Source organism: Carassius auratus, chromosome 44, assembly GCF_003368295.1.
Source record: "Carassius auratus strain Wakin chromosome 44, ASM336829v1, whole genome shotgun sequence".
NCBI classification, from domain to species: domain Eukaryota; kingdom Metazoa; phylum Chordata; class Actinopteri; order Cypriniformes; family Cyprinidae; genus Carassius; species Carassius auratus.
The window spans coordinates 2,085,841-2,109,916 of NC_039286.1; the positions used below are offsets into that span (position 1 = coordinate 2,085,841).

General features: G+C 37.5%; 3 protein-coding genes across 3 annotated transcripts; 1 reads left to right on the forward strand and 2 right to left on the reverse strand.

Moving 5' to 3' along the window:
- Positions 1-711: 711 nt before the first annotated feature.
- On the forward strand, positions 712-11,385 carry LOC113062099 (cAMP-regulated phosphoprotein 21-like). The gene is made up of 20 exons (XM_026231696.1): positions 712-842; positions 3,198-3,451; positions 3,565-3,609; positions 4,394-4,462; positions 4,736-4,844; positions 5,610-5,688; positions 5,770-5,829; positions 5,905-6,042; positions 6,117-6,216; positions 6,353-6,451; positions 6,532-6,569; positions 6,949-7,005; positions 7,360-7,532; positions 7,948-8,058; positions 8,154-8,302; positions 8,594-8,674; positions 9,177-9,407; positions 9,494-9,572; positions 9,866-9,981; positions 10,070-11,385. Exons 2-20 carry the CDS (start codon positions 3,320-3,322, stop codon positions 10,295-10,297), a joined length of 2,094 nt encoding a protein of 697 aa, XP_026087481.1. The 5' UTR covers positions 712-842; positions 3,198-3,319; the 3' UTR covers positions 10,298-11,385.
- Positions 11,386-11,516: 131 nt separating this feature from the next.
- LOC113062100 (cysteine and histidine-rich protein 1-like) lies at positions 11,517-20,822 on the reverse strand. The gene is made up of 4 exons (XM_026231698.1): positions 19,796-20,822; positions 17,402-17,640; positions 14,013-14,224; positions 11,517-13,151 (listed from the first exon to the last, which is right to left on the reverse strand). The coding sequence occupies exons 1-4, from the start codon at positions 20,099-20,101 to the stop codon at positions 12,760-12,762; spliced, it is 1,149 nt and encodes a 382-aa protein (XP_026087483.1). The 5' UTR covers positions 20,102-20,822; the 3' UTR covers positions 11,517-12,759.
- A 1,795-nt stretch (positions 20,823-22,617) lies between these two features.
- On the reverse strand, positions 22,618-23,824 carry LOC113062101 (serine/threonine-protein kinase DCLK3-like). The gene is made up of 2 exons (XM_026231699.1): positions 23,323-23,824; positions 22,618-23,031 (listed from the first exon to the last, which is right to left on the reverse strand). Exons 1-2 carry the CDS (start codon positions 23,447-23,449, stop codon positions 22,769-22,771), a joined length of 390 nt encoding a protein of 129 aa, XP_026087484.1. The 5' UTR covers positions 23,450-23,824; the 3' UTR covers positions 22,618-22,768.
- Positions 23,825-24,076: the final 252 nt, after the last annotated feature.

Genomic DNA, 24,076 nt, shown 5'->3' on the forward strand with positions numbered 1-24,076 from the left:
AGTCTGTTTCACCATCTCTTACAATAAGTCTTCTTTATAGAAGAACATCTCTCTGATTCTCTGAAACGGTAAAGCCATATGGCAGAAAGACATGCACCGGGTGCATGTAGCTGTGAAGTTGTGGTAGGCATATGCTCCCATATGTGTGTGTGTGTATGCGTATGTGTGTCTCATTGTGAGTGTCGCTTAATCTTTTCATCTAACAGGTGCTCCTTGCAGTATTTGGTGGGTTTTCATTGTGTGCTTTTGCACAAATTCACAATATGTTAGTAGGCTATCTGTAGAAGAGACTATAAAACAGCTTATTATCCTCGATGCTGAAACATGGAGTTATTTTCTAAGTTGAATAAATTGATACCTTTAAAATGTGTGCATATTAAAATATTAGTTAATTAATAAATTTTTTAAAAACTTCTCACAATGTGTGGAGACGCCATATTAATCAGTTATGATTGTACATTTCTGATAGTAACTGTAATAGCCTAATTGTTGCATTAAGACAGTCTAACATTGTGAATCAGTTTTAATTGTGCCGATGTATCAGACGTGCTATTTTTATTTCGTTGATGTTAATTTCCTCTATTCTAACTAATTCTGGTGGTGCATGTGTAGAATTCTTAGTTTAAAGCCTTGCTTGGTACTTGTGTGTATTTGTGAGCGCGCAGCGAGTTCCAGGAAGAGGCTGAGTGCACGAGTGCGCGCGCGTATTTAATTGAGTGAGTTGAAAGAGGAGGTGGCGTGAGTCTGCACGCGCTCTGCTGTCAGGGACAGATGTTTGACAAGCTCACCGGAGGCACGAGCGCACATTTCTAACCATTTCAGTTGTTTGTTCATACATAAAGGTAAGAAAAACTGGTTATCTCTCACGTTTTTGCTCTTAATTAGAAGCGATTCGATGCCATAATATGCTTTATAGTGAGGCGTCATTCTGGTATTGACAGTAGAATTTCCTGGAGTTCAAACAAGTTTGTGTTTACAAAAACAAACTCAAACCTCAAAGCTTGATTTTCACGCTGTTTCTAAGAGTAATGATTCTGTTGCTAATATAAGGCTCGGGGTCGTTTAACAAAAGAGCAATGGTCGAGCAAGATCTGGGGTCGTTTTTAGAAAGCACAGCTGCTGCTCCTTCTGTGTGCGTCAGTGAAAGCAGTCTGAGATCCCCAAACAGCCAGACTTATGCGACGTAGCGGTCGAAACCGAATCCTATCTCGGCTGCTACAGCTTCATCCTGGCAGACGGACACATTGAATCTCTGTACACAGATCATCGCGCTATTCTGCAGCGCGCAACTTTTGCACAAATCTTTAATTTACGCATTGCCTTCACAGTAATTACTATGGTAACCATAACGTCTGTTAAATGCTATATTAAATCCACCTATTGTTACTAAAATAAATCAAGTTTAGGTGCATTGTTTGAAGAAGGACAGTTCAACCTAATAATCAAATAACTTACGTTTCTGATATAAAATGGCCAGTAAGATCGTATATTTCCAAGAACAGATAAGAACAGATTGAAAGGCAAGCTGGAGCCTTGTATTTGAATGGAGCGGACCGATTTTCTTTCCCTGCTCGTAGCGTTCTGTAATTACTCCGCTGAAGATCCACGTCGGGATTTCTATTGCTCCGAACGATCCATTATTATTAATAATAACGTTATTATTAATTATAAGTTAATATTTGATTGTTTTTTATGGTAATTTTATGACGAATGTCATAAAAATAATATACACCAAATCATAATAGCATCATAGTAAAACAAATCAAATATTTATTTAGAATGATTTTATTTTAGTGACTTTATCGACACAGTTAAAAATACGTTTCAGAAAGGCGTATTCACAAGTGATGTCATAGAAAGAACTTTTCAGTAAACAGGTCTTAAAATAAAATAAAATCTTAGTGTGAAGAACATTTTAATAATCTAAAGAACTACTATAAAGAACATTTGTGCAATGGAAAGGTTCCATGGTTGTTCTTCATGATAAAATGCCAATAAAGGACCTGTATTTGTGTATTATATATGTAGAAATCATGGTTACCATAGTACATTTTATATAAGAATTTATCAGTGGGCCGAAACCCAGACCAATGTGCTGCCCATCAGATGTTAGATGCATGTTAAATGGCATCTTTATCACACAATTATTTAGCATCCAAGTTTGGGGCCACCTGTTTGATAACCAAGAGAAAACCTTGATGAAGATGCCAAAAGGGACTGCAGTGTCTGCATGTGTGGGGGCGTATGGCTTAACGCTGGTGAAAGTGAGTCAGTGACTCAGTGGTCAGACATGAAGACAAGTTCAAACATGATGAGAGTGATGACATAAGAATGAAAGATGCACTCTATCCAAACAGAGCTTTCGTGTGTGTGTGCTTTCCATTCAGGGAGCCATCATTCCGGGAATGTAATTTACAGTACAGCACCTGTCCCTGCTATAAAAGAAGTTGCACATAATGCATGCATACAAATCGATGTTTGTAAACTGACATATTTTTATCCAAATCAGCATACTGTATATTGCTGGAAAGACCTGTGCTTCTCAAATGGTTTTGCTTCGAGACTTTACATTAAACATGAACAGAATCGTCGTCATACAAAATGCAAAATTATTAACATAATATAGACTGAATAGTAATATTGGCTTTTTAAAAATGTATTGGATTTTATATTTCTAGCATTTGATTTTTTATTATTTATTTCATTTTGATGTTTTCAGCTAATAATTGACCTGACAACATTTGTTTGGCACAAACCATGTGTGTGTATTATGTCAAACAATCATTTTGGCATCTGTCTAATTTGTCTAGTTTTCTTCCAAATGACAGATGAATTTGCACCAAAATATCATTTCACACTGCATTTTAGATCAACATTAAAACAAATTGGAGTAGTTCTCTCCTCAGCTTTGAACATTGATAAGCCTATTTATTTTACTCCCCTAACTGCACAATTATGCGGCTGTGTTAATTTAACTTTTCCTTGAGCACGGGCAGGTCAGTTCATGAATGAATAAAAAATAAAGATATCTCATTATTGATACTTGGTTGGATGCTTAATATGTTTTAATCACTGATTTGAGCCTTTTTGAGTAAACATTGCTTAGTGCTCAGAATATATTGATGTTTAGAGATCTGAAAAGGATTTATGTTCTGACTGAAAACCTCACATACAGATTTTGTTCCTCTCCTTTACAGAATAAGAATCTGTCTTGCCATCTGTTTTGGCAAGATTAGAACAGAACATAAAAAAAAAGAGAAAAGAAGACATATTGTCTTGGTACTAACTGGCTTGGATGGTCATGGGGCGTCAATGACTGATGACTTTTGAATCTGAACATTTTAAGATGTCAGAAACAGGAGAATCTGAAAATATCCCAGAATGCACTGTGGAGGAGACTTCACCTCCATGTTGTACCACAGACAGAGATGACTGTCATAAATCCACCCAGGTAATAATACAGATTCAATGACTTCCATCAATTCACCCTTTGGTCTCTTCCTTGCTTCATTTCCTCCTATGATTTTTTTTTTTTGATCCTGCTTATTTTTTTCCTTTGAGCAGCCAAAATCAGATGATAACCATCGACAACTCAAAAAGAAACTGAAGGTAGGACTGCAAATGAATTTAATAATTAAAGCACCCTCCCTGTAGAGCATTCGTTTCATTTATGAGTTTATTTTCCTTTCTAGCTTGCCAGACGTTTATGTTAGATTGATGTGGCTATACTCGGAAGAATATTGCTTTTTGAATCATTCTCTTCAGTGGGTAAATGTCATTTGCTACTGACTGCTTAACTTCAAGGGTTATGTGTCTCAGTCCGAACGCCATTAGTAAACATTGCTTTCACTCCCCTGATAGTACAAAGTTACTCAACTCCATAATGTGAATCACATCAGCAGCTCTGGCAGTCTGGGACCAGGTCCAAATAGTTTAAAAATAGTGTAGTTAAACTTTTCACCCTGTAATGTTGATCCAGTGATCTAGAAATGCAATTCAATAAAAAACATTCATATTGGCTGCATTTACAAAATGAAACTAGCGACATGTTCAAAATCATATTTATGAACAACAATATAAACGTCTGAAATCTTACACTTATGTTGTTGATAAATTGAAGTATTATGCTCATGGGCAGTTGGAATTGGCTATTTACATAGCATTTCAATTTCTTTTGCCAATATTCCACATCAGTTTAGTATTTCAAGTACTATACAAAAAAGAAAAAATTTGACAAATAAACTTTTTATGTCCATATACTGCATAATAAAAATGAAATAACAAAAGTAGCATTAATGTGGACAGAGAATGAGAAAGCCCTTCTTTAGAAAAAAACAAAACATATACATTTGGAGCATTGGGGTTACTGAATGAATGTGTGCATGTGTTACAGGCCAAAGGAAAATTAGTTCGGAGCACAGCTGTGTGTGATGAGTCTTTATCCACTGAAGAGAACAGTAAGGTAAGAATCATTAATAAACTAAAGACACGTTTACATTTACCATTAAAGTTCATTTCAAAACTGTAGACCTGATGGATTGGACATATGTTAGTGAATCAAAACTGTAACCACTGCTTTGGTTAGTGTTTAAACTATAAGAGGTTTCCAGAGGTATATACTTCCATCATTATACTATATAGTCCCTAAATCCTAAAAATGCTGTTACATCTATAAGATGCTTGAAGTGAATGACTGATCGAGTTTGTGAAGGATTTCTGTTCTGTCTTGGCCTAGGAGAAAGAGTGCAAGACAACTGTATCTAGAAACCATGGTGACAGTCTTGAGTGCAATGAGGAGGAAGAGGAGACACACATCACATCGAAAAAAACAAATTTATCTAAAGGTATCATTTGCATTGCATGTAGTTATTTGTGTCATATTTGCACAAAATATGTGCATATGAAATACATTTTAACTAGGGCTAGGACAAATACTGCATAATTTCAAAATTAATGTGGGATGTTTAGTGTTAAAAATATGCTTTTTTTTTTCGGAATGAGCAGATATTTGAATTTAAAATATACTTCCTTTGTACTGATTCTAAATTAATTTGATGTTATATAAACAACTGTTGAAAAGTTTGATGTTTGTAAGACCTTTAACACTTTTGAAAAAAGTTTCTTATGCTCACCAGTGCAGTGTTTATTTGATCGAAGTAAAAACAGTAATATTGTGAAATATTATTTCAGTATAAGAGAAATGTTTTCTATTACAATATATTTTCAAATGTAATGTGTTACTTCAGGTCTCAGGGTGATATGATCCTTCAGAAATCATACTAATGTGCTGATTTAGTGCTCAAGAAGCATTCTTTATTATGCTATATTAAAAATAGAAGTCTTCTGAACTGTGGTCTTTATTGTCATTTATGATAAATTAAATGCACCCCCACTTAATAAAAGTTAAAATTGGTTTCAAAATAAAAAAAAATTCAGTGACCCCCCAGATCTTTGTACGGTAGTGTATATTTATTACTTTTAATAGTATGTGCAAGTACTTGCAATTAATTGCAGAAAATGGTAATTAATCTTTTTATGTATTTGGTTCAAAGTCCTAATTTTAACTTGCGTGTGAAAAATGCAATTCTGTGCATGCATGTATCTTTTAGAGCCCAGTCTGGAGTACACCGACTCCACAGGCATTGATCTGGAGGAGTTCTTAATCACTACTTTGAAAAGCAGTCCCAGGTTGGTAAAAGTCTGAAAATATCCCTTCATTCTCCTCCTTCCATTTGTGCTGAATCAGTTAATTTATTTTGTTGATTACAGGGACAGACTGATGCTTCTAAAACTCGAGCAAGACATGACTGATTTTATGACAGACAACAGGTACCGTTCCATGCATGCTTCAGAGATAGAAATGTTTTGTAATGTGATATAATGTCTTTTTCTTTCTCTCTGTAGTTCCTATAAAAAGTTCCCTCAGATGTCCTCGTATCACAGGATGCTGGTCCACAGGGTAGCAGCTTATTTTGGTCTGGAACACAATGTGGATCACAGTGGAAAAGCGGTTATCATCAACAAAACCTGCAATTCCAGGATGTATGTGTGTTTCAAAGATTATATATGTACATTTGATGAAGGAATGGATGTGAGTATAACATGATGTATTTCAGACCAGAACATCGGTTTGCTGAACATGTTCAGGAGGAGAGAACAGAGGAAAGAAGATCAATACTAAAGAGAGGCACCAGTCAGGAGAAAGAAGACAGTCAGGTATGGTCAAATACACTCTTCACTCGCCCCTGACATTACCACTAGGGTACAAAAGAGCGAACGGTAGCTCCTCTAATAGCTCTGATCTTTCTGGCTGCTTAATTTGTGTCTGCACATCTCCTATTGTTTTTTATAGCTGAGGGTTCCATCTCTCAAAGAACAAATGAGGAGCAAGTCAATCGAGGAGAGAGAGGAGGAATACCAGAGAGTCAGAGAACGCATATTCTCACAGGATGTAAGAAAACACTTACTTAAAAAGCACAAACAGTGTACAATAAAACTTGGCCTCTGATTTTGTGCTTTTTTATTTTTCAGTCCACTTGTCTTTCGCAGAGTGTGTATATTGAGACCAGGTAAAAACCTTTTATTTTAATATATATATATATATATATATATATATATATATATATATATATATATATATATATATATATATATAATTTTTTTTTTTTTCTTACACAAATGCATCGATTCACTTCAAAAGCATTTACTGTCATTATAAAACCTGGAAGAGTCAGGATCTTTTTTAATATAACTCTAATATAATAAAACTGTATTTGTCTGAAAGAAGAATGTCTCATACACCTACGATGGCTTTAGTCAGTAAATCATGGGTAATTTTCATTGTTGAGTAAACTATCCCTTTAAATATGTAAGTTTAGCAGTGTAATTATTATAAATCAATGAACTGCACTTTAACTGTTCTCTTATTTTTGTGTGTGTTTTTTGCAGAGGTCTAGATGATAGCACTATTCTCAGTGAGACCCAGAGAAGACGGCAGCTATTTAGGTGAGAAATGATTTTTCTCCATCATCCGACCTCTGAAGATGTGTCAGAACAGAGAGTGTTCTCTGAGAGGCTAAGCTTTTGTGAGTGGCTATAAAAGGGCTGCTCTCCTGACTCAAGGGCTGTCACAAACACAGGTGTTATTTCTCAGTACACCTATTTCAGTAATATTAGGGACTTTTAAAGTGGTGTATTCCCCACAAAAAAAAAAAAGTTATTGTTTTTTTCCCTCTTATTTCTAAAATAAGAAAATGTAACTCAAACAACTTTCAGCAACTTACTTACATTTAGAAATATATTTAATATCAAATATATTGCAAAAACTAGGCATAAAACATATTTCTGCCATCCTGACAGGGGTAACAGGGATGGCTCGGGACGGCTGTCTGGCAGCAGGCAGAGCAGCTTTGAGCTGGACTCTCACTGGAATGACCCTCGACCTTGGAGCAGCACAGATTCTGACAGCCCGACATGGACCTCTAAATCTGCACATGCTCGTTCAGACAGCAGCTCCAAACTCTGCAATCCAGGTGCAAAAATAACACCAGCCTTCATGTCCCTGTCAGAAAAAAAGATAAAAAATGCCACAAAGCCAATCTGGGTGTTACTCTGGGCACTGGTTATTTAGAGTGGGGCTTAGAAGTCTAATAAAAAAAGCTTTTGTTTTATACTCTTTTCAAATGTAACAAAAATCTAAGTATATTAGCATAAAATTGAAATGTTCTATGTAAAAAGATCACACAAAATGTATTTAGTTTGTCTCTCTTTTACTGTAATGACAGTGGCACTTGAGTTGCATGAACTCTGCAGGTTTTTGTAAAACCTGATGATGCTCTCCAGCATGATTTGAGTCACATGATCGGTGTCACAAATGTCCTTATTTGATTAGTGAACTAGAAATAGTGCAGAATCCCTCATAATGTTTCTGTCTGATCAATTCAACAGTGTCTGAGTCAGCTCTATCATACGCTCCACCCAACAACAGCCATGCTTACATTATCGTGCCTGCTGAGTCATCAATACCGCCTGGGAGCGTCTTATTGAATCCACATACAGGTACACATACATACACTCACAATTCCCAGAGTAGAAGATGACTAATAGGTTCAAACTGACTGACTTTCTCATATAACTATGGATATCTCTTTTAGGGCAGCCATTTCTGAATCCTGATGGGTCTCCAGCTGTTTACAACCCACCAGTAAGTCAGAAGTCATGTGACCAGCTTAACCCAGTACAGTCACAAGCCCCGCCCCCTGCACCTCAGCAGCAGCCAGGAGCAAGCCATGGTGTCCCACAGGTAAGTGAAACATATAATAGAGACTGACTTTTATTTTATTTTATTTTATTATACTTTTATTTCATTTAACGCTAACTTTAGGTTCACTCTTGACAACACAACAAAATTTAATTAGACTGTTAAATGTAATCTTTATCAAATATCTAAATGAATATCAATTTCTCATTCTGAACATTATAATGAGGCTGTATTACAGAAACCAACAGTTTTATTTCTGTAGAATAGATGCCAAAATATTTCTTTATTTATAATCAACAAAACTCAAAATCTGTCCTCTCATTTCTGGCTTAGGTTCAATACTCCTCTGTGACATACCTTCCACCTCAGCAGTTAAACATTTCTACCTCCCAGCAACACCCAACAGAGCAGACTGTAAGTGAAGCATAAGTATTAATATAATCTACTTATTTATCTCATTATCTAATATTATTTATATTTATTTGCAGAAAAAAATTAGTATATACACTATCATTCAAAAGTTGAAAGAATGCATTAAACTGATCAAAAGTGGCAGTGAAGACTTTTATAATATTGTGAAAGATTTCTAGTTTAAATATACAATGCTCTTTTGAACTTTCTATACATCAGAGAATCCTGGAAAAATGTGACTCTGGAGACTGGAGTAATAACTTCTGAAAATTCAGCTTCGCCATCACAGGAATAAATGACATTTTTAAATATTTAAAAATTTAGAAAACAGTAAAGTGTAATAATATTTCACAATATTACAGTTTTTATTGTATTTTTGATCAAATAAATGCAGCCTTGATGAGCATGAGAGACTTTTTTAATAACATTAAAAAAATTTTACCAACCCCAAACATGCGGGGTAGTATCAATAACAGTACATGACAAGCCTATTTTCGATTCTTAGAGGGAAGACATTACTGCTAAGTTTGGTCACATGTACCTGAGTCACCGTTCGTCATCAGAGGATCTTCCAGATATGTCCTCATTCTACATGCAAGGAGCTCCACCCACACACAGCTATGCTCCACCGCACCACAATTACGCTCAGTCTCACCATTCAGACAGTTACATTACCCCTGGAGTGACACTGGCTCCTCCCACAGCCCCGCCTCCTCTGAGTCAGCAGAGCAGCCAGGTACTTCATCACAAATTAGTAATGAGATACGATGTAATGTCACACTGTATGTCTAATTATGAGTCAACTCTGGTCTCCCCTCTTAGGTTTCAGTGTACAGTTACCCTGTTCAGTGTCCCAGTGCATCTCAACAATACACAGCAGCCAGTTACAATACACAAACAGGTACACATGAAGCCTCTCTGCATCCTTCATGCCTGAGTCTCACAGTAGTAGGGGAGGGGGCCGTTACACTGTAAGAGATGGTGGCACTGGTCTCACAGTGAACCGGTCTCTTTTCCTGCTATTCTCTTCAGCTCTCATGAGACATAGATATAGACAGTATTGTGTGTACGTGCATAAAAATACATGAATAAATAACCTTAAGCATATAGTACTTTACTCACTGTCATTTTGAGTCCATAATTACTACACAATTAATAAAATCTCACACATAGTTGTCAACATTTTTTTGACAGTATACCCGCCTGTTATGTCAAACCAACAAGGCTGCCCAGGCATGATGGGAAGTCAGATTCTGCCCCAAACACAGCCTGGCATTATGGGACCTTACCCATCCATAACCTCCTATCAGGTACTGGTGCAAAAAAAAAAAAAGGAATATGTAAATGAAATTCTGAATTATAAAATGTATGTATATGTGTTTTCTCTCTTGTAACAAGGTATCACAGCAGCAGCAACAGCAACAACAACAACAGTCCTATCCTGCAATGCTGATGTCAGGACAAAGTGGGCAGACGCAGTGTTTGGTGCCACCTGCAGGAGTTCAAATATACTGCAGCTCTTTGGTCCCTTCTTCCCCTCCACCACTTAATGTGATGGGGGTCTCCTTCCAGTCAAGTAGCTGCAAAAATGGCTGTAGTGTAAATCAGAACCAGTGCTGGTACTAAGAGACACTATGGGTGCACATATAGTGTTGATATGAATTCATATGCATTCAGTATTTGTAGAACAATAATGTTCCCTACAGTCTGTAGCACTCGAGTCTGATGACGCCTTCCTTCAGATTCAACCTTTTCTACTTTGTCCGTAACATGTTTTGAATTTTACTTTACATGGACATTGATAGCATCATGTCTAAATAGCTGTTAGGGCATAATTTATTTTTTATTATTTGTTTTGCTTAATATAGATAACATGTTATATTTGAATGGTATGTAATACTGTATTTATCTTGTTTATAGAGGTCTATATTACATACATTGGGAATGAAACTAGATTCAGTGTTTTCAGTTATCAAAACATGTCAACCATTTAAAAAAAAAATTTGGTTTGTTTGTTTTACAGAATTTTATTAGGATATATAACATATGACCAGACTGGACAATATTTAAGTGGTAATTCCTAAATATTTGGCCATTTAATTGGTAATTAGCTTGATGGAAGATTGTATGTTTTAATAACATTCATAATAGGGTCAGCTGATGTTCACATGGGCGTTTTATTGGGGTGTTGCAAACATTTTACATTGAATTTGGCCTTTTCATACATACAAGGAAATGTAATTACATTTTAGGAGAGTAGTTTTGATTAAATGAGTTTGACTACGATTAAGACGTAGATTTTTTTTAAGAACTCAATATAACGCCCTCTGTTGCTTATAAGAGAACACTACAATAACAAAGCGTTAATCGTGAACGAATCATTAAGACGGATTTAACTGCATTATTGAAAAGATCCGAGTCAGAACGATTCATTCACAAATCGATTATCTCTATTTATGACGTGAATTTTAAGAATCGTGAGTCCAGTGAATTTTTACTGATAAATAATTGTCTGACCGTGGAGATTACCTTCCGACAGACAGGTCGTGTGCTTTCTATCAACTTTTCTGAACTGAATTTGTTCGTGATTCAATTTGATTCACTTGGACGGCCAAATATTCCCTTTTGTGGAACAGCACGAGGGTGAGTAAACGATGATATCACGTTATGTTGGGATATAAATGATACCTTTAAATAAAAATAAAACAAAAAAGCGTGGTCTGTTACCCGTGTGATATGTTGACATACAGTAAATTATTGTTTTAACACATTTATCAGAAAATAACAGGTTTCCTAGTGGAAAACAAGTGTTTGTCAACTCAAGTAGTCAAGAAAGAAAGCAGTAACAAGTTTAAATGAGCTTTAATAGAAAGGCACATATACAGCCAGAATCAGAATTAAAAGCTTTTTAATGCAGAAACAGTTTGAACTAAACTCCTCTAATCAGAATTGAGTCTCTGCCAGATCAGTTTAACTGTTTGTTGTTCTGTCGATCATGAATTCAAGTATGTCAAAACTAAAGTCACAGACGCGTTCATCTGAACTGAGATCCGATTACCCCATTGGCTCTTTTGTAACCCCCAGTTTTGTGTGTGTGTGGGTGTGCAATTTTAATGAAGGTATGAAAGAAGGTCATTTGTGTGCCTATGTGGATGAGGGTGGAAGAAGGGAAGGGGTCTGTAAAAATAGCTCACAATAAGATATTTCCAGTGAGTGAATGAGAAAGGTCTGTTACTTCATTAAATAATGGAGGTTAAATAAAAGCAATAAATATAAATACCTATAATCTGACATCATGATGTGAGAAGTGTTCCTGTGTTCATAAACCAGAGGGGTTAAATGGCAAGATAGTGGAGAAAACGATTCACAGAAGGCAAGATTCACAGGTTCTTAAATAAAATGTGTTAATAAGGTAAAACTTAAGTTAGTTTACGAGGCTATGATGCTACACAACTAAAACTGGGCGTTTCAGAGAGCACACTGGAAAACTAAAAACATGCAAATCGCATCTTCCGGGTTGTGGTTTCAGCAGCCATTTTGTTCAGCTTAACTGTACTGCAGCGCTTCAGTGAAAATGGCCACCTTCACATACAAAAATACACTTAATGCAGTCTCGACTGCTGCATCTGTGTGCGTAAGCCTGGAGAGTAAAACTGAAAACACACAAACGCAGAGTTGAACGCTGCCTGAATGATTGGTTGCACTACAGCTGTCTCTCTATCTCTAGCACTCGCACTGATCTGATATCCTGGCCCAAAAACCACAAATACAGTCCCAGATTCTTGGTGTTACACATTCAGGCCTGTCCTGCTCTGCCAATGAGACATCAGCAGGGTGTTGGGTGAGACTGTTGACTTTTTTTGGCTGTAGAGGGTCTGAAAGCTAACCAGCAACAACACACACTCACACACAAACAAACAATCTACTGCAGTGCTGATGGGTCGTATTCATCCTTCTTTTGCTTCTGTAGAGGTATCTGTGGTTCAGTGGTGCTCGTTTCCCCTCTTTTGCTTTTCCTTTGTTCAAACCATCCCCTCTTCCTCCAACCGTCGTCTGATCTGTTTCTTCCATCCCATCATCTCATGCCTCTATTTCTGGATCTGAAAGATGAAGAGGCGGAGGTTGATGTTTTTGGCAGCCAGCAGCTTGTTGCACTCCACGCTGTCGCTGATGGGCAGCAGGGCGTACTCGGTTTCGTTGGCGTCGTTGGAGAAGACGTGGTGTTGGATGACGGGTTTGATTTTCACATCATCGTACGGGCCCTTCAGGAGCAGGAAGGAGCACTCCAGTGCAGAGTTCACTTTGCTCTTCAGGATGAGCTGGAAGGAGAGCGTGCGTTTGCAGGACAGGTTGGGGTTGCGCTCCGAGTCATTGATCCGTGCCTTCAGCACCCAGGTCTGGTTTAGCACTGTGAAGCGTGGTGTCTCATAGTACAGTCGTGTGATGAAGTCGTCGGTGCGGTATGGCCGGAATTGCACCTCTGGAGCAAAGACCGATGAAATTACAGGTTATCAACTTCAGCCCAGATTTCTGTGCTTTAAATCAAGCAATTTTCCTGTTCTTTTCAATCTTCAATTCAATTCTAGAACCACATTAACGAACCAAAACAAAGAGTTCGACCCAAAATTGAAAATTTGTTGAAAATTGACTCCCCCCCCCTCAGGCCATCCAAGACTTGAGTTTGTTTCTTCATCAGGGCAGATTTGGTGAAATTTAGCATTGCATCAGTTGCTGTGCTGTGTATGTGTGCCGTCAGAATGAGAGTTCAGACAGTTTATTAAAAACATCACAATAATCCACAAGTAATCGAGTAACTGTAACTTGTAACTGTAATAACTTGTAATAAATCCATCATTAAGACTTTAAATTTAAACAGTCGCTTCTGGCGACAGGTCTATAATAACACTTCTGAAATCCACAGACAGTTCTGTTTTGACTTAAAAATGATGCTTGATCATTGCATATTTCTGAATCTCCTGATTCAGATGAGACAACTTTTCAATTGTAGAAAACAATATCATTCATTTTGATAGAGTACTTTGGCTGGAAGCAACGTTTTGAGGTTAAAAACATTGTAATGATAAATATATTACAAACACACAGATTTTCACTTCACCAGACTGGAGTCATAATTTTATTAGCCGTTTTAACTCCCATTCTGACCGCACCCATTTACTACAGAGGATCCATTGGTGAGCAAATGTTGTAATGCTGAATTGTTCCAAATCTGCTCTGATAAAGAAACAAACCCATCTACATCTTGGGTGGCCTGAGGTTGAGGATGCATTTTCAGCATATTTTCATATTTGGCGGAACTAAACCCTTCAAAGTTTTTATGTACCTGTAAAACCGATCTTCTCAAAGCACAGCAGGCTGAAGATTCCGTTGTAGAGCTGTAGCTCTCTGCGATGGCTCTGGTCCATCTCGTCCAGAATGCCCATAAGCTCCATGCCGGTTTTGGATGGGTGGGAACACTCTGCCTCATGGGCGCTGAGCTCATGGAATGGCCCCTGCCATGGGCAGCCAATCCGCTTATACTTACACTGCGTCACTCTATGTAAAATAGAAATAATTAAAGAAATTACCAACCATCATCTGTAAAGATGAGTCATCAATAAATCAAGTAAATCATTCATTTGTGATAAGTTTATGTGTGATTAATAGTTATCTAAACTGAACAAAATTATAAACGCAACACTCTTGTTTTTGCCCCCATTTTTCATGAGCTGAACTCAAAGATCAAAGACTTTTTCTATTTACACAAAAGGCCTATTTCTATCAAATATTGTTCACAAGTCTGTCTAAATCTGTGTTAGTGAGCACTTCTTTGCCGAGATAATCCATCCACCTCACAGGTGTGGCATATCAAGATGCTGATTAGACAGTCAGCATCTTGACAGACAGACTATTGCACAGGTGTGCCTTAGGCTGGCCACAATAAAAGGCCACTTTAAAATGTGCAGTTTTACTTTATTGGGTGTCCAGGGGGGTCCAAAAACCAATCAGTATCTGGTGTGACCACCATCATTTGCCTCATGCAGTGCAACACATCTCCTTCGCATATAGATGATCAGGTTGTTGACTGTGGTATGTGAAATGTTGGTCTACTCTTAAATGGCTGTGTAAAGTTGCTGGATATTGGCATGAACTGAAAAACACTGTTGTGTACGCTGATCCAGAGCATCCCAAACATGCTCAATGGGTGACATGTCTGGTGAGTATTTCAACTATTATCGCCGAGCTCTATTCTGCTAAGTGTGACTTTAATGGCCTTTACACACCAAGAATGATTACTATAGTAGTGCCCACACCACATCAAATTGACGTTCTGCTTATTTTAAGTGCACAACATTATTGTTTTGTCTGATTGGCTGTCAATGTTTTTATTATTCACCAGCTGGAAAAAATTTCTTTATCAAAGTGATTCCAACGAAATCTTTCCTCTGTGCTGTTATCGTTATAGTTGTGGTGTGGACTTTCATATTACTTTACATTTAGAATGATTTTTAAAACTATTTTTATTGTTATAGTTACTGCCCTTGGTGTAAACAGGCCCTAAATCATGAAGATATCAAGACATTATAAACATTAACATCATAGTTTTCTGTAAAGCAACTTTTTAAGCAATGTGTATTGTGAAAAGCCCTATACAAATAAAACCGACGACTTAAATATTTGCATCTTATATAATTATATACATTTTATAAATAATAATATTCACTCACCTAAAGGATTATTAGGAACACCATACTAATACTAGTACTCTATTGGGTTGAGATATGGTACTGTGGGGGCCATTTTAGTAAAGTGAACTCATTGTCATGTTCAAGAAACCAATTTGAAATGATTCGAGCTTTGTGACATGGTGCATTATCCTGCTGGAAGTAGCCATCAGAGGATGGGTACATGGTGGTCATAAAGGGATGGACATGGTCAGAAACAATGCTCAGGTAGGCCTTGGCATTTAAACGATGCCCAATTGGCGCTAAGGGGCCTAAAGTGTGCCAAGAAAACATCCCCACAACATTACACCACCACCACCAGCAGTCTGCACAGTGGTAACATGGCATGATGGATCCATGTTCTCATCCTGTTTACGCCAAATTCTGACTCTACCATCTGAATGTCTCAATAAAAATCAAGACTCATCAGACGAGGCAACATTTTTCCAGCCTTCAACTGTCCAATTTTGGTGAGTTTGTGCAAATTGTAGCCTCTTTTCTTATTTGTAGAGGAGATGAGTGGTACCCGGTGGGGTCTTCTGCTGTTGTAGCCCATCCGCCTCAAGGTTGTGCGTGTTGTGGCTTCACAAATGCTTTGCTGCATACCTCGGTTGTAATGAGTGGTTATTTCAGTCAAAGTTGCTCTTCTATCAGTTTGAATCAGTTGGCCCATTCTCCTCTGACCTCTAGCATCAACAAGGCATTTTCGTCCACAGGACTGCCACATACTGGATTTTTTTCCCTTTTCACACCATTCTTTGTAAACCCTAGAAATGGTTGTGCGTGAAAATCCCAGTAACTGGGCAGATTGTGAAATACTCAGACCGGCCCTTCTTGCACGAAGAATTGCTTAAATCACCTTTCTTTCCCATTCTGACATTCAGTTTGGAGTTCAGGAGATTGTCTTGACCAGGACCACACCCCTAAATGCATTGAAGCAACTGCCATGTGATTGGTTGATTAGATAATTGCATTAATGAGAAATTGAACAGGTGTTCCTAATAATCCTTTAGGGGAGTTTAATAACAAATTTTAATGAGAATTATTTTGGTGATTGAATGCATGAGACTTGTACAGACCAAGCCAAATATCTCAAACTTTATGAATAGCTAAAGACAGGAGAATGGGTGAATTCACTAAACACAAATCGCCACCACAGATTAATATTATGTATTTGCACCAAAGTGTCAATGACTCCATGAGCATCTTAATGTCAAATCACTCTAAAAAAATTGGGTGTTCTAAAAATCTTTTTACGATGCCTAACATGAACTTGTCTGGATTTGTGCTTGTTTGCAATGCTTATAAAGGGCATTTATAAATTTATTCTCATTACATTTCACTACAACAGACACAAACTTCAATTTTAAACAAAATGAAGCTTGCTTTTCAGAGATTATAACACTAAAGTCACCATGAAATCAAAATGGACCATTATTATTTTCTTAAGCAATATTGCATTTATTATAAATGATATATAAATTTATTTTCTTTAAAAAAAAAAAGTGTCCTCAATCTTTCATCAAAAACATTAACATTCCTGTTGCCTTGCTTAGACATCTCCTCTCTCATGACAAACAGAGGCACGAGGGCTGGACAAAAACGCTTGTCCAATGGTCAGATGAGATTCAGTCCTTCCCCTCCAGTGACCTGTCACTCACAAGAAACGATCGCACAAATTAGCAAACGACAATGGTCCAATAATTTCCTGATGGCCAAAATCAAGACCCCACTACATTTTCTCTCATCTCACTCAGAAGAGAATAAAATATGGTTGCGATTTCCATTTTATGCTGACTTGAGTAGCACTGGGCTTTTTTTTTTAAATATAGCATGATCCCCAGCAACCCCACTTTACGTTTAAAGTTGGGCATGTTATTCTGAAAAAACATTTATTACAATCAAAATGGCACAAGTATTTAATGAATTCACCCCTATGGCTTTACATATGCATTGTACATGATCTTGCTCATGTGGGTGTCTGTTTTGTGACCTGGTGCGACAGTACCTGTCCTGGCACTCCTCTGTCTGATGGCGCTCGAGGCTGGAGCGAGGGAACTGTTTGAGGCAGTAGCTGCAATCAGAGGGAAGTTCACTCACAGCTTTCTCCACCGCCAGGTTCCTGCAACACAGACTCTTACTGATCTCACAGCGGCAGTTGGGACACGTGGCCTGCTCCTCTTTTAGACGCGCATCAGCAAGCAGGTGGATGAAGCAACCTGTGCACATCAGGTGCCCATTTGTACACTGTGAAATGAAGAGCACACATAAACAGTTTCACAGGGATTTTTATGCTAATCACAATATATGTGGTGTTTTCAATCAATGTACTGTTCATGTTATGATGGAATTTCAAAGTTTTCTTCAGAAAGACAATAATGCAGAAGTTTCTTGAAAGATTTGTGGTAAAATAAGGAACATCAGTTTTGAAGCATCTCTACAGCCACCTGAATGTAATGTGTTAAATTATAAAATTAAAAGTATGTGCAGAGCATTGCAATGCTTCGCACTGTTGCTCAAGTGGATCTAAATGGGGAAATAATAATTATTAATAATAATTTTAAAAATGACCTCTTTAGGTTAAGAAAAAGGTATTACAAAATCAGTTTAACAACTTTTCATTCCTTATATAAAAAGGTACTTATTCTAAAATTTGTCAATTGCTTTTATCTCATTTGTGTCTAGCACAAAAATTTCAAATGACACTTTATTGTAAATTGTCCTTGTTACATTGTAATTACACATTTAGTATTCAGTCATATTAGTTAACAGCTTGTATAGGATCAGGGTTGGGTTTAGGGTTAGTTGCATGTAATTTACTGTTATAGTACTGTTATAGTACACTAAAATAAAGAGTTACCCAAATTTACTTTCACAAATGCATTAAGCGAAAACATTTTGTTTTTAAAACTCTATACAAAGTCAATACGTCATGCATTTTATGCCACAAATCAATTTCAAGTGTTAAAAATGCTTAGTGTTATTCTTTATTTTGTTCATATTTTATTTTAATTAGCATATTTTTAGTTTTCATTTTAATAATAAGGTTTTAGTGACTATGTGCTTTTGTTTTTACAAATATTTCAGCTTAGCTTTATTTAAATTTTAGTTTTAGTCATTTTATTACTTATTTTAGTTAGTCACAAAAACTAAGTTTAGTATAAAAACTGTTTTTCATTTAAACATTATACTTTATTTCAGCTTTACTTCAATTAACAGAAATTCTTTTCATATATTTTGTTTCAGTATAACTAAATTACACTGATTACTCTTGTTTCATGATTAATTCAGTTTCATTTGAACAATGTAAGTAAGCTGTAACTGTCTTATTAATTCACCAGCTGATCTATATGACAGGAGCTACACTGCAGTGTCCAGTCTGTGTTTGATTCATTCAGTGAGCAGCTGAATGGAGTTCTTCTTGGGTTGTTTGTTTTGCTTCAGGCCTTGCACATGTTCGCCTCATTTGTTGGGATTCAAAACATGAGTCAGTAATAAACAGATTACATGCCATGAGCTTAATAGCACTGATGTAGTGTGACACATAATACCTGAACCACGTGCTACTTTTAGGGGTTAATGTGAGAGGATGTCAGTGTTTCTCATACTCTGTTTTATTTATATGTCTAATATTTTCTTTCTAGTTTTAGTTTAGGTCTGTCAGGGCAGCAGTCATCACATTGACACATACTCCAACAAAACGACCACTGGTTTGTGGATTTATTCAATTGACCAAGCACATTAGATTAATAAATGGACACTTGTAAAAATGTTAACAAGGGCATGCAAACCTGAACACCACAACAAAATGCGTGAAAGCATGAGAGGAAGTTCTTTTGCAGCTGGTTTAGCCTGTGGCTTCAAAGGGATTATATGGGGTGCATATTTGGGGGAGGGGTGATCAGAAGAAGCCAGCAATGATTGGGTTAAACAGGTCATGTGACCACCCTGATTGTCACGTTTGCCGTGGAAGGCAAAAAACAGCTGCTAAGGCCAGTATTACTTCTGAGTGTAACATCTGAAATCTACAAAAATAACTTGATACCAGCTCTTTAAAAAAACAAAAAAACAAACAAACATGTAACGTTACCTGAAATGGCAAAATGTAAGAACGGGCATTTTATTAGACATTTCGTCACACATTATGAGTCACAGACAGTGTAATTAGCTATAGACATAGACAAACAAAAACAAAAAGAAATCACAACATTCACACACACAAAACAAGCATTTATAACCCCCTTAGTCTCATATCTACAATAACAGACTGTCTTTTGTTATCTGTTGCAATCCAGGAGGATGCGGTTTTATTATGAACTTTTATATCTGGATTGTGTTGAAGATATATACATCATGCATTAGGATTTCTCTGCACTGTAAGCTTCATAATGGCATTGTTTACCTGGTACACCGAGGCTTTAGGCAGGTCCAGACACACCGTGCAGCACAGGACCGAGTACAGGCGCTCCTCGAGCTTCCCCGCTTCTCCTTCCTGCAGCCTCACGCGCTTCTTGGGCGGCGCGTCGGGGTCGGGCTCGGAACCAGCACCGTCTCTCCGCACACCGGACTCCTCCTGGATACCTGCCAGTCCTGCGCTCCCCGGGCCAGCATCCATTGCGCCACCCACAGGACCTACACCCAGACCCGATGATGAGGAGCCCGGGGCGGCCGCGACGCCTAATTCCATCCGCTCTTCCATAGAAGACATCCGACTGAGTCACGGGGGATATATGGGCTGACCGAGCACAGGATCTGCTGACTGTCAGGGTGAAATTTCCAGGATTTTTCACGCTACTTGGCCTATAATTATGGGGAGTCTGGATAGCCAACAATGCACTCAGTTGTAAAACATCAAGCGTCAGTTCAAATAGGTAAATTCTGGGTAATACGACAGTAAGTTATGGGACAGTTTATATAAATGCATCTGTGTTTTTACTAAGGTTTGGCGTACACGAATGGCTGTGTTTTTAGATAGGTCTCAGGTAAGCTTCAGATCAGAAGAGAGAGAGAAAAAACAGCGAAGACTCAACAAAACAACAGGCTGTTGTTCAGTGCCGTTATCCGCCGTGACAGCACGCGCACAGCGACTCTCCGAGACCCAGTCGGGCTCTTTTCCTCCGGTACACCTTCCGATCACAACCGAAACACTCCGACACGACCGGGATTCGCCGAAAGCCTAAAAGTTATCAGTTTGCAGCAGAGTCTTTTCGATAGTCCTTCCTTTAATTTACACTGCCATCTTTGTTTTTTTCCTGTCTGTCTCCTCCTCTCCCCCCGTCCACTGGACCCTCTCTAATTCCGCCTATCCGAGATCGGTTTACTCAAAGAGGGGTGAAGAACAAACGAATTCTGTCGTCTGTTATTGATCTGTCAGTGAATGCGTTGCCACTAGTAATGATGGCCGCTCTGCCCTTCTCTTTCGCGCTCTCTGATTGGCTGCAACAAATGTTGTGCTTCATCAGATGACTGGGGATATTTAAAGAGCTATGCGTGTGCGCATGCGCACCGGCCTTCTGCGGGTCATGGCTGAAGCTTTTCTAAGAGAAAGGTGACCAAAGAACTTGTGATTTGATTCGTGTGTGATGCTTGGTTGTGTTTGAAGATTTGTTTAAAATTGTATTGTACTTGTTTGTTATATTATTGTCATAGTGATTTATAGCTTAAAGTAAGAGTAAAAGATGACCAAACCTTTTTATACCATGGTCAAAATCCCTAACACCCCTCATATGCGACAAAATGGCAACGTCACCGTGGCGCGTCATATATCTAAATTATTGTACTTGACAGAATAGTATACGAAAGACCTGAATAAGGTATTTTAATTGGAGCCATAGGTAGAGACTGCACTTTACATTCAAGTAAAGTCCTTGAAATGTAAAATGCATCTTAAATTACTTGTAACCAGTGAAGATTTTTTTTTTTTTACTGAAACCAGAGTGACCCTCGGGGGAGGGGGAATTGCCTTAGCCAATCAAATAACGTGGTCTATAATGGACTAGTTTGGGCAAGACAGCTGTCAGTCTAGCCTGCCTAGCATGAATGAGCTGTGTGTGTGTGTGTGTGTGTGTGTGTTTCATGGGGGGAGGGGAATGTGTTTGTAGGTGTCCTCCTGATTACTGGACTGGATACAAAAAATATGTATTAATAATATGCATACAGCAATGTAATACAGAATGATTTAGTAATGAAGCTGATATTAATAAAGCGTGTTATGCACATTACAATACCACTTTATAGTACACTAAAAATACCACGTTTTACAATTTCTTTAGGCTTTCTGACGTCACCATGAAAGACCTGACAAGGACAAAGTCTTCATTCAGTAATAATTACCTCTGAACCACTTGATACCTCCAAAATTTTAAGTATTAAAAGGTGAACAGAAGATTAAAAAAAAATCATAAACATTTAATCATCAAAAAATAGAACATTATTTTACTCACCAAATTATAGGAACATGTAACCAAACATCTAAATAATTGTAACTTTGTTAGCCTACAGTCTAAAACATTTACACAAAACTCATAATGTTTAAAAAGACGTCTGATTTGCAGAACAAAAAGACTGAACAAATTTGAAGATGTGCAATATAAATACAGGAAATGAGACATGGGAAAGCAAATAATACTAAATACTTGCTTATTCCCAGCTAGTCCACCCAAATAACTTTCCCAGAAACATTAGCAGATGCAGAGATTGAACGTTACGTTTTTGACGCATGTTAAAAAACAAAACTAGTCCTTCCGTATTGAAATGTTTTTGTTTTTTTAATAACACAGATTAAGAAGAAAATACAGAATAATATGAGGCTTTAACATACAAAAACAATATAACATAAATAGCTTTTCTGCCTCTATTCAGTAAATAATATCTCGTAATAATGCTTACTTTAATGTCTCTGATAATTTCATTAGTGACCCGTAAGCACACACAGAAATGATACAGAATTCTTATATTCAATCAAAATATTGGATTATACTTAAATTTTCTGGGAAGACTGCACTATAAGCGCCTTTAAATACATTTAACCAAATTTACACTAATTCAGCAGATTTTCCTTTAAAATGAGTGCAGAAATGTACAGATCAGTGTGGATTTCATCTTACAAATTAATTAATGTTTAGAGTAAATCCCTGGCTTCTTCACTGCTCTTTAACTCATCACTCAGCAGGTCACTCTTGTTTTGTGTCAGGGTCTTCATGCTGTGCTGGTTTCTCAGGTTTGTGCTGATCTGTGATATATTGCTTGCTCATGGTGGTGGTGTCTTCTGCAAGCCATGCATTTTGCTGGTTGCATGTCATGTTATGAATCTCTTGAATCTGCTGGTCTCTGTCACAAGCGTTAAAATCTGAATCATAGTTATTAAGTTTGTTCTTTAAAGTTTTTGCTGCATGATATTTCTCTGCCGACATCTCTGGTTTCTGAGAATCACTCTTATTCTCACCACTTTCCACCTGTCCACTCCACTCAGTTTCTGTTGGTTGCGCCTCTCAGGCATGGAGTCAGTGGCTTTTATCGCCCCCTTATGGTCCTTCTGTGCTGTTGCATGCTGAAGCCAGTCGTGCTGCAGGGTTGGACCAGCTGTCAAACGCCTTTTCCGATTGACTTCCAGCAAAGCCCTGACTAGAGCTTTAGCCCCTGGAAAACACACACATCAGTGGCACTTGTAATGTTTCAAGATTATAGCATTTAAATTATAGTAGATAGGAAGAGTTAAAAGGTATAGTTCAACCAAAAATTTAAATTCTTTCATTTACTCTGCCACTCAATATATCACACAAATTGTTAAGACTTTATATGGTGCTTCTAGGAAGAACGAATGTCATATGAATTTAAAAATACCTTGGGATTGAGTAAATGATGACAGACTTTCCATTTTTGAAAGAACTAACCCTTGAATCTCTTTATTTTAAATATTGGAGATCTCACCCTCAGACACATTATCCCAGTAAGGGGACAGAAAGTGGTCTTCTCCGTTCTGGATGAGACGGAATAGTTCCTCTTGATTATGGACAACGGAATAGAGGAAACCCACCCAGCACAAAAAGTATGACATCCATAGCCCAAACGTCTACTCCAACACCATAACCTGTTCATACATGTGCACATGCATAGCTGAACATTTGAAATATCATGTTAGATTTTGGTGTCAGATCGTGTTGCTAAACATTTTAAACCTTAAAGTATTTGCTTGAGATTTAGGACAGAGCTGTAGCTCAGGTTTTTTGTGTCCAACCAGTCCCAGCTATTCTAAATGAGTAGCCTACAGATCCTACCTGTCTCAGCAAGTACCTCTGGAGCAACATATGAAGGTGTGCCACAGACTGTGAACACTGGCTCTGTTACCACCATGGCTAATCCAAAATCGGCCAACTTCAGATTCAAACTTCCATTGCCATGCCGCTGGACCTAAAATTCAGTAACACAAAAAAACGAGGAGCTGAATATTATATATATCATTACACTGTTTTAAAATGCATGTCCATTTTTCAAAATGATGTCTAACAAAGTAGAAAAGTCCTGCAGGTTTTTTAAGGTAATGAGCGACCAAACTTTACATCGCTGCTTTTACTGTTTGACAGTTGAGGGAATAATGGCTCGTGCTCACCAGCCGATCCTTCTGGTTGAAAAGTCTGATTTTAATAAATAGATTCTTATTAAACAGTTTTCTCTGATAAATACT